Source organism: Garra rufa, chromosome 11, assembly GCF_049309525.1.
Source record: "Garra rufa chromosome 11, GarRuf1.0, whole genome shotgun sequence".
Classification (NCBI taxonomy): Eukaryota; Metazoa; Chordata; class Actinopteri; order Cypriniformes; family Cyprinidae; genus Garra; species Garra rufa.
In genome coordinates this window covers 42,009,674-42,031,501 of record NC_133371.1, presented here as the reverse complement: position 1 = coordinate 42,031,501, position 21,828 = coordinate 42,009,674, and the positions used below count along the sequence as shown (strand labels likewise).

At 33.3% G+C, this 21,828-nt stretch overlaps 1 protein-coding gene across 2 annotated transcripts in view; it reads left to right on the top strand.

Moving 5' to 3' along the window:
- LOC141345229 (F-BAR and double SH3 domains protein 2) overlaps window positions 1-21,828 on the top strand; it is a 140,105-nt gene that overhangs the window by 84,085 nt on the left and 34,192 nt on the right. Inside the window, exons 9-11 of one of the 2 annotated variants that reach the window (XM_073850116.1) lie at window positions 15,586-15,708; window positions 17,468-17,563; window positions 21,604-21,678. In XM_073850116.1, the coding sequence (XP_073706217.1) occupies window positions 15,586-15,708; window positions 17,468-17,563; window positions 21,604-21,678 (294 nt within the window). The remainder of the gene's footprint in view (window positions 1-15,585; window positions 15,709-17,467; window positions 17,564-21,603; window positions 21,679-21,828) is intronic. The other variant, XM_073850117.1, reaches the window with a different exon arrangement.

The following is a 21,828-nucleotide window of genomic DNA, read 5'->3' as shown; positions in this document are numbered from 1 at the left end:
ATATATATCGTTATCGTTCAATATGGGGAAAAAATTATCGAGATTACATTTTTGCCATATCGCCCAGCCCTACATAATCTTTTAGTTTTCAATCGGTTACAACAATCAGGATTAGCACAAATAAAAACTATTACTTGCACATTGTAAACACGCTCAGGACAGTTGGACATTGCAGTGGATCAGAGGTAAAAATGATATAAATACTGTTCAGTTTCTTGCACAGACCGATTGTTTTGTCTGTTTAGACCTCAATGCATCGTCACGAGCCGCAGGGTTCAATTTGGTTTTGTCTGTATGTGTTTTTTTTTTGACTCTCAAATCAATGGATCCCATTGACTGCCATTATATGACTGACAGACTGCAACACTTTGAGTTAAAAATCTTCATTTGTGTTCTACTGAAGAAACAAAGTCACCTACATCTTGGATGCCCTGGGGGAAAGCAGATAAACATTAAAATTTCTTTTTTGGGTGAACTACCCCTTTAATTTCACTGAATATTATAGCATTGCTTTTCACGATTTCTATGTTGGTAACATATTGCACTTGAGCTGAAAGTTTTACATGAGTTATGTGTGTTGACATGAATCTAGTACAGTGGGTCAGACAATGATCAAACGATGTACTTCCTCACAGGAAAAAGCTCCCTTGCAGAGCTTGCTTTTTTCTGACCAGTATTGCTCATTTGCAACTTGATAAGAGCAGTCTAGTCTTATGTCACCGAGTGTGTTTGCATGCATTAAGTTCTGGTTTGTGCATTATCTGTTTGTTTAAAAAGTGTTTTTAATTAATTGGTTTGTGGTAGTTATCAGCTTTGTGTTGTGCATGTAAACACTCGCTGACTGGAGACGGTGTTACGGGTTCTTTCTTGTACAGATGTAAAAGGCTTGTAATGGCTGATTACGTAACTGTATGTTTGGTGTTTGTGGTCCAGCATATCTGGCTGTGTGTGTAATAGACAAAAGTTGGCTGGAACATTGAAGCACGTCTGGTATGTGTTCACAGCGCCTTCATGCTCATGGGACTTTAGCGCAGCTCAGAGAACAAGGGTGGGATTGAAATTAACCAAAGTTTAGAGCTAATCAGAGATTTGTTGATCTAGGGTTTGTTTTAATTCAAGTTGGATGCACCACTTCATTTTAAACACAGATGAATAAATCAGGGATTAAAATTCGAACCTGAGTTTAAAACAAGGGATTTTGTCTAATGTTAATATTTATTTTCATTTAATCTGCAAGTTTAAAGTTAATCCACAACTGAAAATTAAATGTGACCCAAAACCAGTAAGTAGCACTGGTATATTTGTTGCAATAGCCAACAATACACTGTATGGGTCAAAATTATTTATTTTTTAAAAATAAATGAATGGAATATTAAGTAAAGATCATGTTCATGAAGATATTTTGTACATTATCTACCATTAATATATCAAAACTTAATTTTTGATTAGTAATATGCATTGCTAAGAACTTAATTTGGACAACTTTAAAGGTGATTTTCTCAATATTTAGATTTTTTATTATTTTTTTTTTGTACTCTTCCAGATTCCAGGTTTTCAAACAGTTGTATCTCGGCCAAATATTGGCCTATCCTAACAAACAATACATCAATAGAAAGATTATTTATTCAGCTTTTATCTGATAAAATCTTTGGATCCTGATGTAAATCTAACATGAACAATGAAATTTAATGTTAAGATTAAAATTAGGAATTTTTGTAGATGATTTATGCAGTTTTGTCTTTTTTATACAATTTTGTTTCTTTATATATATATGTGACCCTGGACCACAAAACCAGTCTTAAGTCGCTGGGGTATATTTGTAGCAATAGCCAAAAATACATTGTATGGGTCAAAATTATTGATTTTTCTTTTATGCCAAAAATCATTAGGAAATTAAGTAAAGATCTTGATGCATGAAGATTTTTTGTAAAATTCCTACTATAAATATATCAAAATGTAATTTTTGATTAGTAATATGCATTGTTAAGAACTTAATTTGGACAACTTTAAAGGTGATTTTCTCAGTATTTTGATTTTTTTGCACTCTCAAATTCCAGATTTCAAATAGATGTATTTCAGCTAAATATTGTCCTATCCTAACAAACCATATACCAATAGAAAGTTTATTTATTGAGCTTTCATATGATGTATACATCTCAGTTTTGTAAAATTTAACCCTATGACTGGTTTTGTGGTCCAGGGTCACACATATCATATATATATATTGTATAATGAAGAGCAGTGTGTACATTGTTTAAAATATCTCCTGTCATACAGGTTTGAAATGAGATAGGAGTAAATAAATTTTTAATTTAGGGGTTAACTGTGCCTTTAAGATAAAAAGTTTTCTCAGCAATGGCAAAACCATATATTACGATTTATAAATCTTACTTTCAAAACATTAACTCTTATGACTGGTTTTGTGGTTCAGGGTCACAAATCAGAGCAACAGGATTAAAGATAATCTGTTTGAAATGTAAACTAAAACCAGCATGGTTTAAATGCAAGTCTGCTTACTTTTAAACAAAGTTTAAAGTTTGGTACAACAGAATTATTAAATAAACCTTGCTTTAACCTAGATTTAATTTAATCTTTATTTGGTGCAACCTACGAGAATGATTATTTCCAGCTAGTTTCTCATTTGCATTTAGTTTAACTTGATGTACTAAAATAACTAAAAATAAAACTGAAATAAAATTTATAATATAGAGACACACAGGAAAAAATAAAAAATAAAAATGACAAACACAACAAAATTGTTAAAACTTTAACTACAATTAAAATGGAAACTAATTTTGCTAATTTAAAATATGAATAATAACTATAATAGTATCTTGATGATACTTATATACAGTAACACATCCTGAGCTGCACTGGATGAATGGATAAAACATTTAGCTTAAGGCGAGACACTGCAGGTGAATAGGGTAAAAAAAAACTAATAGTTATCACGTGACTTACTCAGTTGATTGATTACATTGATAATTGCAAACATTTTTTGTATTACAAGTTTTCTAAAATGTTAGGGTTTAATATGCAAATATGGCATTATTTAATTAAATTTGCATACATTTCTAGCACAAAAATCTAAACACTGGATGAAGTCAGTTTCAAAATTCTTGTTTATTTATTTTTTTGTTGACATATTAAAGTCAAATGTTTTTATAGAGGGAATTTTGGGTATCTCATTTTATCACTCCATAATTCAGAAAATACTTAGAACAGGCAGAAAACTATATATTTTTATGGCTTTTGGGGGAGTAAAATGTTGTATAAAATCAAGCAAATTATATATGAACAAATCCCTCTGTAAAAACCTTCAGGATATAGACAAGAATAAAAATGTAAAGTTTGATGGGTGTAAGTGCTACTGAAGTGGAGATTTATGGCTCAGTGTAGGAGAAAAAAACTCATTTTGAGAAAACGGCCTTTAAAAATGTGTACTGTGATTGAAATCTATTGACACAAATAGATAAAGTGCTATAAAAGAAGCACTTAACAGTGTCTTTTAGATGTTTTCTTTCCACTAGTCTGAAAAACCAAAAAGCCCAAAATCTCAAATTTGACATGTGCATGAAAAAACAGTTTTTGCCTGCAGTGTCTCCCCTTAATATAATGAATCATTTATGATTTATATTTTGTCACAATGCACTTTCCATCAATAGAGCCAGATGGTGTAGTTAAGAGTTTACAAGCAGGTGTTAACAGGGCTGTGCTTAACCAACCAAACCTTGACCTTTTAGTGACGCCAGCCGAAAAGGAAATTCATTTCAGAAGTGGAGAAGGTTATTACACTTTGATGAAAGAGATAAAGACAATTGTTGCTGGAACAATGTACACTGATGAATCATTCACAGGAAAACCAAAAGCATCTATTCGGACTGTAAATAGGGTCATTTTTGCTTTAACACAGGCTTTAACAAACCTCTGAGACATTTTTATCCAATTATTCAAGCCTTGTCCAATGATGCTGTGCGGTCAGGTCACTAGATGTATGTGCCAGTATAAATCTATGCTTCATCTCCACAGACTGACAGCCGCTCCACTCATGGCCTTATTTAGTGATGCAAACCCTTTCGAATTCTTTAACATCGTTCTTAATCTTGGACCTTTGGGAACAGATATCTGGGAGAATGTGCTGGCAAAATAACCGCCACATCCTCAAAGATACGCATCACCCTTTAGGCAAACTTTTCTAAATCTGACGTCAAAGTATATGCTGGTCAAATTAGAAATAAGAAGCTTTATGTTCAAATTGTTAAGGAGAGGTTTGAGACCTTGTTTGTAACTGCAATGCATGAGTGATGCATTTAAGACAAACAATACTGATGTAAAGAAATAAACTGACTTTGAAAAGACGCATGGCATCACGGGATTAACAAAATTAAAGCTGTACACTTATACCCATTTAAACTTTAATCATGATTAATCACATCCAAAATAAAAGTTTAATACAAAAAAAACATTAAATGTAAAAATTGGAAATAAAAAAAAATAAAATGTCAAAACAGTTAAAATAAAACCAACTGAAAAAGGAAACCGTATACTGAAAATCTATAAAATTTTGTGTTTAAATAAAAATAATATCTATATAAATATATTTAATATATAAACATAATTTTTTTATACATAGTTCACACAAATATTTTGTAAAGAAAAACTTATTTAGGATTCGATTAAGTGCAATTAATTGTTTAATAGCACTAATAAAAATACTATTAAATTTAAAGCAAACCATGGTTTTTATAGAAAACTAAAGCTAAAACCCTAAAAAAAACTTGTTACTTAAAATAAATAGTTTTAACTCTTAAGAAATGAACTTAAAAACAATATAGACATTGAACAAACAAAAAGTAATAAAAATGGCAAAAACACAAACGAAAAAAAAGACTTGAATCTTAACTAAAATTTAAATAAAAACAAAATATATTAAAAATGAAATAATGATTAAAACTAAAATAAACTTATTTGAACTGTTTTGCTATTATTATTATTTTTATTATTATTTAATTTAATTTTTTTTTCCAGATTTTCAAAGTATTTATTTATTTTTAATTTGTACTAATTTTGTTTTTATTGTGAATCTTAATTTATCAATCAGTATCATTGAAATACTATTTTAGTTTTAATCAGTATTTCATTTTTAGTAAGTTAAGATTAGTAATTTCATTTGTTTGTTTTTTGTCATTTTTATTACTTTTTGTTTGTCCAGTGTCTTTATCGTCTTTTAAGTTAGTTTTAAAACTTTTTTTTATAAGTAGCAATTTTTTTCTATAATAACCCAGATTTACATTAAATGTATTAGCATTTTTATCTAAAGCAACCTCACATATATGAACTTCATATATATCTGCCATTTTGTTAATTTTCTTCAAGTTTGTATAAGACTCATCATCTGTTGTTCAAATCTTTCCCTCTCATTTCTGTTCATTCTCTCATGATCAGACCAGACCTCCATTTCTCCACTAGTTCAGGTCTCATACATCTTATAATGCAACTATCAGCTTTGTTTCTTCTCTAAATCCAGAACCGAACTGCTAGTCTCCCCCTGTTCTTACCGGAGGACATCATCTGTGTTCCACCAGCTTCATGTTTGACCGTGAGCGATTTGAATTCAGTCTGAACGAGACCTAGAGAGAGAATCTGGCTTAAATTATTGATAGATGGAGAGTCTGCGCTTCAGGCTCCACCAGCTGCCGAACGACCGGCCCACTACATCCCCGCTCCTCGTCTTCCATTGGCTGAGCCGTAACCTTGGTTACACTCAATATACTATAGCTCTACATCTATGACTTGATTATTAATGAGAGCAGTCTTTTCAGTCGTATTTCCAGATATATACTTGGATATATATTCCATTGCTGTCAGGGCGGATTCAAGGACTTCTTTTTTCCTGTCTTCTCCAATTTTTCTTTTCCTTTCACATTTTTTTCCAGTATTTCCAGATTCATGTCTGTGGCAGTTGCTCCATAGCGCCCCCTGCTTCATAAACCTCAGTTTGGCTTTTTGGTAGTCTACTTTAAAGGAGTATTTCAAATGCAGTACAAATCAAGCCTATCAATGTCAATTACCATATCAAATCATTTGGGCTTGTCCCACAGAATTAAAGTAATGCACTTCCAATGGAAGTCAATGGGTTATGCCTTCAAGAGAGCTTAAAAGCTCTTCCATTTTTGTCACAAAATGTGTTTTAGCTGTAAAATGTACATTTTCCACACACTTTGGAGTTAATGTGTGTCATTTTGATATACTCTTACTGTAAATATAGCATTTAAAAAGTTTATTTCTTTGCCATGTGCTTTAGTATACTACTTTTTTATAAAGAAAGTAGTGCTGTCAAATGGTTAATCGTGATTAATCGCATCCAAAATACAAGTTTTTGTTTACATAATATATATATGTGTGTGTGTACTGTGTATATTTATGTATATATAAATACACACACACATACATTATATATTTATATCATATAATTGATATCATATATAAATATCAGAATCAGAATCAGAAAGAGCTTTATTGCCAAGTATGCTTGCGCATACAAGGAATTTGTTTCGGTGTTATTAGCTTCCAGTACACAGAGACGCACAGACAATAAAAATAAGAGAATAAGAAAAAATACACACATGTAAGCATAAATAGACCAAAAATAAAAATAGAAAATAATAATAATAATTTGTAAAATATTATCAATATATAAACATATTATCAATAAAATATTATCAATATATAAACATTGCATTTTTTTAAGCATATACATGCATGTATTTATATATGGGTCAAAGATGTTAAGATGTCCACGTCAAAAGAAATTTCCAAGAGTGATTTTATGTCTATAGAAAGCACATTAAATGTAAATAAAGTGTCTGCTTCTAGTAAGTTTTTGGAGAATAAAATGTCAAAATTAGGTTGAAATAATTTTACATTGTCATTGAGTGTAACAATATTTATGTAAAAATTCAAGCAACATGCTTATTCTTACTTGTAAATATTAAAATATATACAAGAATAAGGGAGCATATTACATTTTATTGTGTTTTAAATAAATTTAAATAAAAATAAAATAAAAAATGTAGAATTCTTCTGTAAATTAGGGGAAAATGTGTGATATTTATTTTTTGCTGAGAAAACACAAACAAAAATGCAATTAAACAATTTAAAGCATTATTACACTTATTGTTTTTATGCTTAAACCCTTTTATTCGTGCTTAAACCCTTATATTATTTAGTCAAAACTTTTGTTTCGGATGCGATTAATCGTTTGACGGCACTATAAGAAAGCGCATAAAAAAACAGATTCAAAAACATTTGCATGAAACCTGAAGCATTCTGTTGTTTTGAGCTTGATGCACATCTGTTGCAAAAAAAAATCAGTTGCAACACTGTTTTTGTGTAGAAACCTTTGATTTCTCATTGCATCATGATCCTGTTTTGAGTAGGTCTCTCTTTCAAGTCCTTAATTTGCCTTAAATGTTTAACGGCATCTCAGAAGAACGAGGGGATTTTTTGCTTTCAAGATCGGCTGTGGGTTTTCCCCGCAGTTTGTCATTGTTGTATTGTTTCGTACTTGTAAATGTGAGGAAAGAGCTGAGAGCAGCTTCATGTCAGATGTGTGTTTTGCATGTACTGTATTCTTAGCTCTTATTCCTGTTTTTGTGTGTGAACCAGTCATCAGCTACAAACAACATCAGCATCACACTTCTGCTTTGTTTTTTTTATAGAAAGTTGACATTTAACGAACTCTAAGATAACGTGGCCTCCCTAGAAACACCCAAAAGCACACACATATATATATATATAAAAAATTTGCTGTAGTTCTGCAGCTGGTTGCCAGTAACTTACTGTAGATTTTTAATTTATGTTATTTACTGGCAACAGTTTGTTCAAAGTTAAATGAACATTAAACATTAACAAGTCTTTGTCTTTACAGAATAAAACTATAAAATAACAACCTACTGCAAAGCATTCTGGGAACCAGAAACCTTCATCAACCTTTTTCTGTTTTTTTCCTTCAGATTTTGGTTCCCAGAATGCTTTGCATGTGGCTGTTATTTTAGTTTTATTCTGTAAAGATAAAGACTTGTTAATGTTTAATGTTCAATTAACTTTGAACAAACTGTTGCCAGTAAATAGCATAAATTAAAATCTACAGTAAGTTACTGGCAACCAGCTGCCAGTAATACTGTAATTTCTACAGATTTTGTTTACAGTGTATATATATACACGCCGGACTCAAAGAGGATATGTTTACGCTTAAAGTGGCTTACGGTGCCCCAGGGGGAAAATTTAAAGCGTGCGCACAATAGTATATTTCGCTCCCTCGTTTTACTAAATCGTCTGCACAACTTAGGCCTAACCCATTCCCTTGTATTAAGTAAATTGAGTGCACAATAATAATTTGTTTGTTGATTTGATTTAACTAAATCCTGGTCACAATTTAGTAATGTCATGCACAATTTAGAAACATGAGAAAATACAAATTTGTGCGGACGATTTATTTTTCCTCTGCATGTCATGTGCGGGGCTGTGTATGCTTTAAGCAGGGCTTAAAACGAAAAAAAAAAGATTTTGGCCAAATGTTTTAAACGAAAGAAAAAACTTTAACCCCCTGTTTCACAGACAAGGCTTAAGCCTAGTCTTTGACTAAAATGTAAGTCTGAGCTGTTTCACCTGAAACAAAATTGCACTGATTATTGATATTCGCTTTCCAGAGAATCTTTCTGCACTGGTTTGGTTCCGATTGGGCGAAACACTAGGACTACTTCACAAAAGTAGGTTTTGCAAAAAATGAAAAATACCTGAACATTTTTTTAAGGATTCCAATGGCATAAGACACTTGAGCCTGCAATTAACAGTTTAGGAGTTATGAGCAATTTTGTACTTTTGATCGCTGTAGTGCCCCCGTCAGGACGATTGGGGCCAGCCTTTGTGACGTTGTTGGTGGTGTGAGTACTAACATTCCTCCAAGTTTCAAGTCTCTGCGACTTATGGTTTGGTCTGTACGATCACGTGGAGATCGCTTATCCGTGACCATTCTAACAGTTACAATAGGGTTTTAGCGCTACATGCCCCTAATAAAAAGAATTGTTTCTCGAGCAGCAAGTCAGCCTGTTGGAATGATTTCTGAAGGATCATATGACACTGAAAACTGGCGTAATGATGCTGAAAATTCAGCTTTGATCACAGAAATAAATTATATTTTAAAATATATTCACATAGAAAACAGCTGTTTGAAATTGTAATAATATTTCACAATATTGCTGTTTTTACTGTATTAATTAAATAAATGCAGCGTTGGTGTGCAGAAACAGTCTTTTTTTATATATTAACTTGCGTTATGAATAACTATAATGATTTAGTTTACGTTGATTATTTTCACTTCTTTTTTAATCTTCACATTATAGACTTAGTATAAAAATGTATAAAAATAACTTGCGTATTAATTTCAATATACTCTATTTATAGCCAGCAGACGGCCATTGCTAAATGTGCACCACTGGTTCATTTCAAGTTTGGAGAAATCTTCCGGTGTGTGTGTGTGTGTGTGTGTGTGTGTGTGTGTGTGTGTGTGTGTGTGTGTGTGTGTGTGTGTGTGTGTGTGTGTGTGTGTGTGTGTGTGTGTGTGTGTGTGTGTTGAGGGGTTCATTAATTCCCTGCGGGAGGCATTGGGGTGTAAAGCGAAGCATTTATTATGCAGCAGAAGTATTTGTACAGCTGATGCATGTGTTTGCTTTATGTCTTTTCTTGTGTTGTGTGTGTCTATGCATGTGTTCCCGTCGGCCCGGGTGTGCTCGTAACCACAGGCCACGTGAATTATAGTTTTTGACACATGGAGACACATTTTGGGGACAGATTTTGATAAATGTAGCATTCCATCACTTGCTCACCAATGAATCCTTGGTAGTGAATGGGTGCTGTCAGAATGAGAGTCCAAACAGCTGATAAAAACATCATAATCATCCACAAATAATCCACACCACTCCAGTTCACCAATTAACATCTTGAGAAGCCAAAAGCAGTGTTTGTAAGAAACAAATCTAACATTAAGGCATTTTTTACTTCAACCTGTTCCAATTAAAATGAAGTCCTCTGCAGTTGAATGAGAGTTCAAACAGCTGATAAAGACATCACAATAATCCACAAGTAATCCACACATCTTCAGTCCATCAGTTAATGTCTTGAAAAGCCAAAAGCAGTGCGTTTGTAAGAAACAAATCCAACATTAAGGCATTTTTAACTTCAAACCGTTGCTTCCAACTAAAATGAAGTCCTCTGCAGTGAATGGGTGCCGTCAGAATGAGAGTTCAAACAGCTGATAAAGACATCACAATAATCCACAAGTAATCCACACATCTTCAGTCCATCAGTTAATGTCTTGAAAAGCCAAAAGCAGTGCGTTTGTAAGAAACAAATCCAACATTAAGGCATTTTTAACTTCAAACCAATGCTTCCAACTAAAATGAAGTCCTCTGCAGTGAATGGGTGCCGTCAGAATGAGAGTTCAAACAGAAGATAAAAACATCACAATAATCCACAAGTAATCCACACGACTTCAGTCCATTACTTAATGTCTTGAGAAGCCAAAAGCAGTGCGTTTGTAAGAAACAAATCCAACATTAAGGCATTTTTAACCTCAAACCGTTGCTTCCAACTAAAATGAAGTCCTCTGCAGTGAATGGGTGCCGCCAGAATGAGAGTTCAAACAGCTGATAAAGACATCACAATAATCCACAAGTAATCTGACATTGGTACAAACTGCTGGTTTCGTCTGGCCAGAGGAGAACTGGTCCCCTGACTGAGCCTGGTTTGTCCCAAGGTTTTTTTTCTCCATTTCTGTCACCTGTGGAGTTTTGGTTCCTTGCCGCTGTCGCCTCTGGCTTGCTTAGTTGGGGACACTTTCCAGCAATATCATATACTATTGTGATTTCTAATTGATTGTTTACAATAATGCGTTACTTACACACTATTGTGCTGTTTAAATACTGTGCAGTGCTTTGACACAATCCGTATTGTTAAAAGCGCTATATAAATAAAGGTGACTTGACTTGACTTGACTTAATCCACACATCTTCAGTCCATCAGTTAATGTCTTGAAAAGCCAAAAGCAGTGCGTTTGTAAGAAACAAATCCAACATTAAGGCATTTTTAACTTCAAACCAATGCTTCCAACTAAAATGAAGTCCTCTGCAGTGAATGGGTGCCGTCAGAATGAGAGTTCAAACAGAAGATAAAAACATCACAATAATCCACAAGTAATCCACACGACTTCAGTCCATTACTTAATGTCTTGAGAAGCCAAAAGCAGTGTTTGTAAGAAACAAATCCAGCATTAAGGCATTTTTAACCTCAAACCGTTGCTTCCAACTAAAATGAAGTCCTCTGCAGTTGAATGGGTGCCGCCAGAATGAGAGTTCAAACAGCTGATAAAGACATCACAATAATCCACAAGTAATCCACACATCTTCAGTCCATCAGTTAATGTCTTGAGAAGCCAAAAGCAGTGTTTGTAAGAAACAAATCCAACATTAAGGCATTTTTAACCTCAAACCGTTGCTTCCAACTAAAATGAAGTCCTCTGCAGTGAATGGGTGCCGTCAGAATGAGAGTCCAAACAGCTGATTAAAACATTACAATAATCCACAAGTAATTCACACCACTTCAGTCCATCAGTTAATATCTTAAGAAGCCAAAAGCTGTGTTCGTAAAAAACAAATCCAACATCAAGGCATTTTTTAGCTTTAAACCATTGCTTTCAACTAAAATACAAGTCCTCTATTCATGATAACACTTCCTCCAGTGGAAAAAGTCCATCTTCTGTTGCTCTCTCTCATCAAAATGAGAAATATCCACAATGTTTTGTCTTGTAAACTTGTAAAATTTCTCACCTGATTAAAATGAGACAACTTTGTCACAGAAGGCAATATTAACTAATTTATAACAAGTATTTTCACTTCACAAGATGTTACTTGATGGACTGTAGTGGTGTGGATTACTTGTGAATTATTGTGATGTTTTTATCAGCTGTTTGGACTCTCATCCTAACGGCACCCATTCACTGCAGAGGATCCATTGGTTTGGTGAACAAATGATGTAGTGGTACATTTCTCCAAATCTAATAAAGAAACAACCTCATCTACATTTTGGATGACCCAAGAATAAGTACATTTTCATTTTTGGCTGAACTCTTGTTTTAAAATCTCTCAAAAGGCGAGAAAACAAGTTATTACACAACAAGCTTGTCCATTCCCTCTCTATCCTCGGCTCTCACACATGACTGTTATGAAGTTTGAGCGTGGTGGGTGGAGGTAGACGTGATCCTATCAGAAGAAAGCACAGCCTCTCATTCTCCGTCTCTCTCACGCATAAGACACTCGAGTGCTTCCTGACAGCGGCGGCACCTGCTGTAACCCGACGGAGCCCGTGTATCCAGATCGGCTCGTGGTCGGGTCCTTGTCATTTCCAGCTCACTCGTACAAATCATAGCCTGTTTCCAAAATACATTCCTTCCCAGTGCTGCTAAACATGGAGGGAGCAGGAGAAAGAAAGGGAGAGAGGGAGACGGAGGGGGAAAGCAGAGGTTTCGAGTTTTGTTTTTGCACGTTGAGGCCTTGGAATCTGAACTGGCTAACCTTTCCCAGCAGCTGCTGCTGTTTGAACAATCTGCTCTGATCCAAGCGCCACACAGTCCAGAAAAAACAGTCCGACTGTACGATTCTTGTTTAGCCACAAGGGGGCCGACGGGACGTTATATCCTTCTTTCTGTCATACAAATGCTTTTCAATTAACTGACTTTTTTTGTTTCCGGGTATTTTATTGTCATTCTCTCTATTGTTCTAAATTCCCTGTCATTCTTTTTATAGTTCTGTTGTGTTTCTTCTCATCATTCCACTATTATTTATTGTTCTTTCTGTTATATGTGACTCTAGAGCACAAAACCAGTCATAAGGATCAATTTTTTGAAACTGAGATTTAGACATCTTCTAAAAGCTGAATAAATTTGTTTTATTTAAGTTTGGTTTGTGGCGATAGGACAATATTTGGCCGAGATGCACCTATTTGAAAATCTAGAATCTGAGGGTGCAAAAAATCTAAATATTGAGAAAATCTCCTTTTAAAGTTGTCCAAATGAAGTTCTTAGCAATGCATATTACTAATCAGATATTAAGTTTTTATATATTTATGGTAGGAAATTTACAAAATATCTTCATGGAACATGGCATATCCTAATGATTTTTGGCATAAAAGTAAAAAAACGATACTTTTGACCCATACAATGTATGTTTGGCTATTGCTACAAATATACCCGTGCTACCTAAGACTGGTTTTGTGGTCCAGGGTCACATATTATTTGTCTGTCATTTCATCTATCATTCAGCTCTTTCTAATTCTGGTTCTTCTGTAGTTTTTCTATGTTTTCAGTCTATTCTGTCTGTCATTTTTCAGTCATTCTGTCCTTGTCAGTCTTTATTTTTATCATGTGATGCCATTAAAAATTCAACTTTGCATCACAGAAATAAATGACATTTTACAATATATTCACAAAGAAAATAATTATTCTAAATTGCAATAATATTCCAAATTTTTACAAAATTTTTAATCAAACAAATGCATTCAGCTCTTATTATGGTCCTTCTATGTTTTTTTTATATTCTATCTGTCATTTTTCAATCATTCTGTCTTAGTCAGTCATTATTTTTATCATCATTATTTATGTTTCTGTTGCTTCGTTCTGTCCGTTTTTTTTTTGTTTTGTTTTTTGTCTGTACTGTTAAAACATGTATAATGTTACAATTCCAACTTTGTTAATTGATGAATCTAATAAAAAAAAATGTATCATGGTTTTCACAAAAATATAAAGCAGCACAATAGTTTTCAACATTGATAATAATAATAAAAAAAAAAAATCAGTATATTAGAATGATTTCTAAAAGATCACTGGAGTAATGATGCTGAAAATTCAGCTTTCCATCACAGAAATAAATTACATTTTACAATATATTCACATAGAAAACTGTTATTTTAAATTACAATAATATTTTACAATCAATATCCTTGCATAAGTTATGCAATCATTATAATCAAATAAGTGATTTTTTTAAATGTATGCATGTGTATGAAGTGCACTGCAATCAAGGAATCATGTAGTACTGTTCAAAAGTTTGGGATCGTTATGTTATTTTATTTTATTTTTTTTTTTAAGAAATCTGTAATTTTTTTGCAGGAATGTATTATTAAATAGATCAAAGTGACTGTTAAGACATTTATAATGTTACAATTCCAACTTTTTCCATTAAAGAATCCTTAAAAATAAAAAGTATTATGGTTTCCACAAAAATATGAAGCCGCACAATTGTTTTCAACATGGATAATAATCAAAAATATTTCAGATTGGCATATCAGAATGATTTCTGAAGAATCATGTGACACTTCACATGATTCTTCAGAAATCATTCTAATATGCTGGACATTGAAGTAATGGCGCTAAAATTTCAGCTTTGCATCACAGAAAATTAATTACACTATATTAAGAAAACAGTTATTTTAATTTGCAATAATATTTCACATTACAGTTTTTACTGAATTTTAATCAAATAAATTAATTTAGTTCTTAAATAAGTTCTTCAATAAGTTTATATATATATATATATATATGTATGTGTGTGTATATATATATGTATGTGTGTGTATATATATATGTATGTGTGTGTATATATATATATATATATATATATATATATATATATATATATATATATGTATGTGTGTGTGTGTGTGTGTGTGTGTGTGTGTGTGTGTGTGTGTATATATATATATATATATATATATATATATATATATATATATATATATGTGTGTGTATATATGTATGTATGTATGTATATATATATATATATATATATATATATACACACACATATATATATATATTATTATTTTTATTCTTTTCATTTTTTTCTATATTTTCATTCAGAATTACTTTTTTTATCATGTCATTATTTATGTTTTTGTTGTTTCGTTTTGTCCACTATTCTTTGTATCTTTCTGTGGTTTTAAATTGGATCATTCTTCAAATAGTTCTGTTTTTTTTTACATAACATCCTGCCATTATTGATCATTCGTTCTATCACTGTCATTTTATCTGTCTCTCTTTCTATTGTTTTTCTATATTTCTGTATTCAATCACTCATTCTTTGTTTTTCTTATTCTACTATATCTGTTTTTTAGCATTCTTTGTCATTTTATCTATCATTCTTTGCATCATTCTATTGTTTTTCTCTATATTTCTGTCTGTTGTTCTCTCTTGTGTCATTCTTTCATTCTGTCATTCTGTTTATGCTTTCTTTCTTCTTTCCTATTTGTCATTCTATTGTTTAGTCAACCATTTAGTCATTTTTGTGCATAATTATGTTTGTCATTATTTTTTGTTATATTTGTTTGTCTATATTTCTGTACATCCATCATTCTATCATTCTCGTTTCACATTTTGGAAGCTCTGACCCTTTCTGAAAGCTCAAGGTCATTTGTTATTTATTCAGTTCAAACACAGACTATGTAATCTGTCTTTCTCTGTATCTCTTTCTCTAGGGTCTGGAGGGGAACGTATACGACCATGTGAAGGATTATCTGATATCCTTTTGTCGGACCGAGCTGGAAGCGTTTCAGGCTGTCCACAGCACCTTCCAGTTCCTGCTGGAGAAGTCCAGTCGAGTGAGTCTTCTGTTTTAGTTTCATCACTCCCTCAATTTCCCCTATTCATTCCCAGAAATAGATTCCCTCTGCCAGCGCCTCATTATCGGCTCCCCTATGAAGAAATCCCCTCACACACACACATCATTCCTCCACTGCGCTGACAAACACATCTGTCTGAGCACTATTTCACTGCCCAAGGGGGCCTAATTTTACATGCCACTATTGTGACGCGTGTGTGTGTGTGTGTGTGTGAGTGTGTGTGTGTGTGAGTGTGAGAGAGAGAGAGAGAGAGTTATGCAAGGATCTTAAAGGGAAAAGCACAAGCTCTTAAAGGGATAGTTCCCACAAAAATGATCATCATTTACTAACCCTTACGTCATTCCAAACCTGCATGAAATTCAGATTTTCAAATAGTTGTATCTTGGCCAAATATTGTCCTATCCTAACAAACCATACATCAACGGAAAGCTTATTTATTGTTTCATTTTTTTTTTTTTTTTATGATCCTTATGACTGGTTTTGTGGTCCAGGGTTACATTTTAAAGAGCGTTGACATTTATTGTGTGCACAAAAAAGCACATCTTTCAAAATATCTATTATGTTCCAAGAAGTCCGTTTTTTTGGGTGCACCCTCCCTTTAAAGGAACATTTTTATGTGTAATATGTGACCCTGGACCACAAAACCAGTCAAAAAAGTAGCTCAGGTATATTTGTAGCAATAGCCAAAAATACATTGTATGGGTCAAAATTACAAATTTTTCTTTTATGCTGAAAATCATTAGGATGTTAATTAAAGATCACGTTCCATGAAGGTATTTTGTCAATTTCCTACTGAAAATATATCAAAACTTAATTTTTGATTAGTAATATGCCTTGCTAAGAACTTCATTTGGACAACTTTTTTTCTCAATATTTAGATTTTTTTGCACCCTCAGATTCTAGATTTTTAAATAGTTGTTTGTCAGGAAAATATTGTCCTATTATTTAGCTTATTTATTTAGCTTTCAGATGATGTATACATCTCAATTAAAAAAAAAAAAAGATCCTTATGACTGGTTTTGTGGTCCAGGGTCATCTTAAAGAGCGTTGGCATTTATTGTGTGCACAAAAAAGCACATGTCTTTCAAATTATCTACTATTATGTTGCATGAAGAAGTCAATTTTATGGGTGCACTCTCCCTTTACAGGAACATTTTTACGTGTAATATGTGACCCTGGACCACAAAACCAGTCTTAAGTCGCTGGGGTATATTTGTAGCAATAGCCAAAAATACATTATATGGGTCAAAATTATCGATTTTTCTTTTATGCCAAAAATCATTAGGATATGAAGTAAAGATCATGCTCCATGAAGATATTTTGTAAATTTACTACCATAAATATATCAAAATGTAATTTTTGATTAGTAATATGCATTGCTAAGAACTTCATTTGGACAACTTTAAACTTTTTTTTTGGCACCCTCAGATTCCAGTTTTTCAAATAGTTGTGTCTCGTAACAAATCATACATAAATGGAAAGCTTATTTATTCATCTTTCACACTGTGTATAAATCTCAATTTAAAGAATTTGACTCTTATGACTGGTTTTGTGGTCCAGGGTCACATTTTAAATAGCGTTGGCATTATTAGATGTCTTTCAAAATATCTATTATGTTCCAAGAAGACAGAAGGAGAGTCACTTTTTGGGTGTGCTCTTCCTTTAAAGGAAAATGTTTCCATGTCATGTAAACTTGCATCACCTTGATGTTTGTTAATTAGTGTGTTTTTATATTCAGGTGATGCAGGACTTCAATCAGCAGCTGTTTCTGCAAGAAAACCCAGTGTTTCACAAAGCACAAGACTTTCAGTTCCAGCCCAGTGACAGTGATATGGTGAGTTTCATGCATATATGTTTATAAACTGTCAAGGAATAATGTACTACTGTTCAAAAGGTTGGGGTCAGTAAGATTTTTTTTTATGAAATCAGTACTTTTTCCAGCAGGGATGCATTAAATAAACCAGAAGTGGCTGTGAAGACATTTATAATGTTACTCTTTCAACTTTGTTTGTCAATGCGAAGCAGCACAAGTGTTTTCAACATGGATAATAATAAATGTTTCTTAAGCAGCAAATCAGAATATTAGAATGATTTCTGAAGGATCATGTGACACTGAAGACTGGAGTAATGATGCTGAAAATTCACTATGCATCGCAGGAATAAATTACATTTTACAATATATTTTCATAGAAAACACTTATTTTAAATTGTAATAATATTTCACAATATTACTGTTTTTACTGCATTTTTAAACAAATAAATGCAGCCTTGGTGAACTAAAAAGTCGTCTTTTAGAAACATTAAAAATTCTTACCAACCCTTAACTTTTGGAACAGTAGTTTTGAACGTTTACAGAAAAATGTGTTTTATTTATATAATCAGTTTAGATTGTGATTGTGATTATCTATCATCGTTCTTTATCATCACAAATTACATTTTATTTAGTTGGAACCGTGTTATGGAAGGAAACCCACTGCTAGTTTTCACACAAGCATCTTATTTTTGGTTCATTTTTATTATTCAGTGCATCAGCACTCGCTCGTCCCGTCTTTCTCTCGGTCTTCTCTCTATTTAAAGGTTTAAATTGTGTTCAAACGTTTCAGAATTTATTCAGCGTTAACAACGTCATCGACACATACCTCACAACTCTGCCGAAAAAGCTTGCAAATTTCATCATCACCTTCTATATTTAGCCTGACGCTTCTGAGAGTCTCTGCGAACAGAATTTCTTGTTCCTGTGGTGATGAAGAAACGTCCCGCTGTTTAAACTCTCGTCTGTCTCTGCTCAGACTTTAATTACCACTCGTTTTGTGAGCGTTCCCTCGTTATGCTTCAGTTCAGCTGGAGTGTGATTGATATTTAGTCTGTGTTCTCTCAGCGTTCCACTTTATATCTGTCTGCATTCTTGTATCCTATTTTAAACTTTGATTTCAATTTAGTGTGCTTTGATGGCGTAGCTACTAACTTGATGACATTTTAACATGCTAATTTAATACAGTGGCTACTGATCTATACATAATCTTTGTAATAAAAAAAATTATCTTTCTGTCAGAGCAATTCTAGCTTGAAAGTACCGCCTAAATGAGAATGTGTGAGTCTGTGATCAATCCAGTCTGGTCAATTACATCTACACCAGACCGTCTCAAGCCAGTGAGTTACGTTAATATGAAATTGTAATATATGAACTTCTAAAGGCAGTTTTTGAATGTAAAAAGTTCAGTTTTTCCAAATATGTCATAATGTGTTAAAGGCTTCCAAAATAAAACATTTCCTGATCATTTACTCACCCCCCATGTCATCCAATATGTTCATGTCTTTCTTTCGTTGCAAAGAATTTCATTTTTTGAGGAAAACATTCCAGGTTTTTTCTCCATGTAGTGGATTTCAATGGTGCTCAATGGATTGAAGGTTAAAAATGCCGTTTCAGTGCAGCTCTAAACGATCCCAGCCGAGGAATAAGGGTCTTATATAGTGAAACGATTGGTCATTTTCTAAGAAAATGTACAATTTATATACTTTTTAACCTCAAATGCTTGTCTTGTCCAGCTCTGCAATGCGTAATCTGTGCACTCCGGTTCAATACAGTTACACTCTTAAAAATAAAGGTGCTTCACAATGCCATCCCTGTTGAAAAGAGCAGCATATGCTGGTTAGGTATGGATGATGCTGGTTTTAGCTGGTTTATGCTGGTCCTTTGCTGGTTAATACTGGTTTTTAGCTGGTTAATGCTGGTCTTTAGCTGGTTTATGCTGGTCCTTAGCTGGTCTTGTCGCTGGTCAAGGACCAGCATAAACCAGCAAAGGACCAGATTAAACCAGCATACCAGCATCAAAACCTACCTATCCAGCATATGCTGTTTTTTTCAACAGGGATAGAAGAACCTTTTTGTCTAAATGGTTCCATAAAGAACCTTTAACATCTAAAGAACCTTTCTGTTGCACAAAAGGCTCTTTGTAGCAAACAAGACTCTTTAGATTATAGGTAAGCAGGAAATGGTTCTTTAAAGAACCTTTGACTGAATGGTTCTTTGCGGAACCAAAAATAGTTCTTCTATAGAATCGCTTGAAGAACCTTTTGAAGCACCATTATTTTTAAGAGTGTTGAAAAACTACCATCTCAATTTCTCCTCCAACTTTAAAATTGTCCTACATCGCTGCAGAAGTACTGACCCAAGTGTTTGGAAAGTGAAAATACAAAGAAGGACAAACGCCCTTTACAACAACGGTAAAACCGTGATGTTGGACAATTTTGAAGTTGGAGGAGAAAATGGGATGGGAGTTTTTTCGACATACACAAAAATAAATGTTCCAAAAGGGTGTTTTCGCAGTGATGCCATAGAAGAACCATTTTTGGTTCCCCAGAGAATCTTAAAAGGACCATTTTGAAGAACATTTTAAAATTCTAAAGAACCTTTTTCAACTATAAAGAGCCTTTTCTGCATTTGAAAGGTTCCATGGATGTTCAAGGTTCTTTATGGAACCATCGATGCCAATAAAGAACCTTTATTTTTAAGAGTTTACACTTCTTGAACCAGAGTGCATAGAGTACTTTGCGCATCACAGAGCTAGACAAGATGAGCAATTGTGTTTTTTCTAGAAAATGACCGATCATTTTACTAGATAAGACCCTTATTCCTCAGCTGGGATCATTTAGAGCCCTTTAAAGCTGAATTGAAACTGCATTTTTAACCTTCAACCTGTTGAGCGCCACTGAAGTCCACTATATGGTGAAAATTCCTGCAAAGTTCTCCTCAAAAAATGTAATTTCTTTGCGACTGAAGAAAGAAAGACATGAGTATCTTGGATGACATGGGGGTGAGGAAATTTTTATTCTGTAAGTGGAGTAATCCTATAAGGCTATTTTGAGGGCTTTTCTCTGCATTATTTGTGAGTTTTGGGTTTTTGAGGTTTTATTTGATAAATTTGTTTTATAAAATAAGCTTAATCAGTTGAATTATTAACAGTAATTAATCAATCTGTGTTTGATTACTATAACTCCCTACAACTAACCGTAAGGTTAGCATTTGCTTGCTCTTATTATCTGTCTCTTCCTTCCATCTTCTTATAGTGGGTCAAAGACGAAAAAGGGATTAAGCATAAGTGTAAAAACAATAAGTGTAATACTGCTTTAAATTGTTGTTGTTTTTCCCAACAAAATATTACAAAGCTTTCTGTTTAATTTAATTGCATTTTTAAATATCATATACTTTTCCCTAATTTACAGAAGACACCCACTAAAATGTCATTCAGTGTAACAATCTTGTCAGGCATATTTACGACAAAAATCAATTTATGACATATTAAATGACACATTTCTTTCACACCAAATACTAATTAATTGCAATTCTACACTTTTACAATTTGTCACTATCCTAGCTTTTGCCCATTTGTCAGTAAGATTTTTTTTTTTTAAATCACAATAAAAACATTTTTTATATTTTAAAATATACAAGTCAGAATAAGCATGTTGTTTGAATTTTTACATAAATATGTAACAATGTAACATTATTTCAACCAAATTTTAACATTTTATTCTCCAAAAACATAACCTTAAAAGTGCACTTTACTTGCATTTAATGTGCTTTCTGTGGACATAATTTCTTTTGACATAGTCATCTTATCGTCTTTGACCCTAGTTCAGTGTTGAATCCTGTTGTGTAGTTGTCCTCTCTTACAGCTCTAGTAGTTAGTAGGAATTGTATTTCCTAATGTTAACATCTCTGAACATCTTTCTGACTGCTTTGCTGTTTCTAACTCTGTTTTCCTGTCCTCTAACAGTCTGTTTCTAACCTTCTCTTAACCCCACCTCACGTGTGTGTGATGCGTGTGTGTGCGCGCGCGTGTGTGTGCCCATCTTTCCTCCTCTCCGGCTCAGACTTTGAGCTCCGTGCAGCAGTTGGTGGACATTGAGCCATCGGCGGTCAGTGTGATGAGAATGACTCTGGCGCAGGTACCACACTGTCTGTTGGACTTGATTTGCCATCATGCATCAGTCTCGTGCAGCCATCATCGTCTCGGCGTCGTCATTGTTGTTGTTTGCATGCTTGCATCAGCCTGTGCACAAATTTCAAGGGAAAATGTCATAATGGAATTGAAGTTT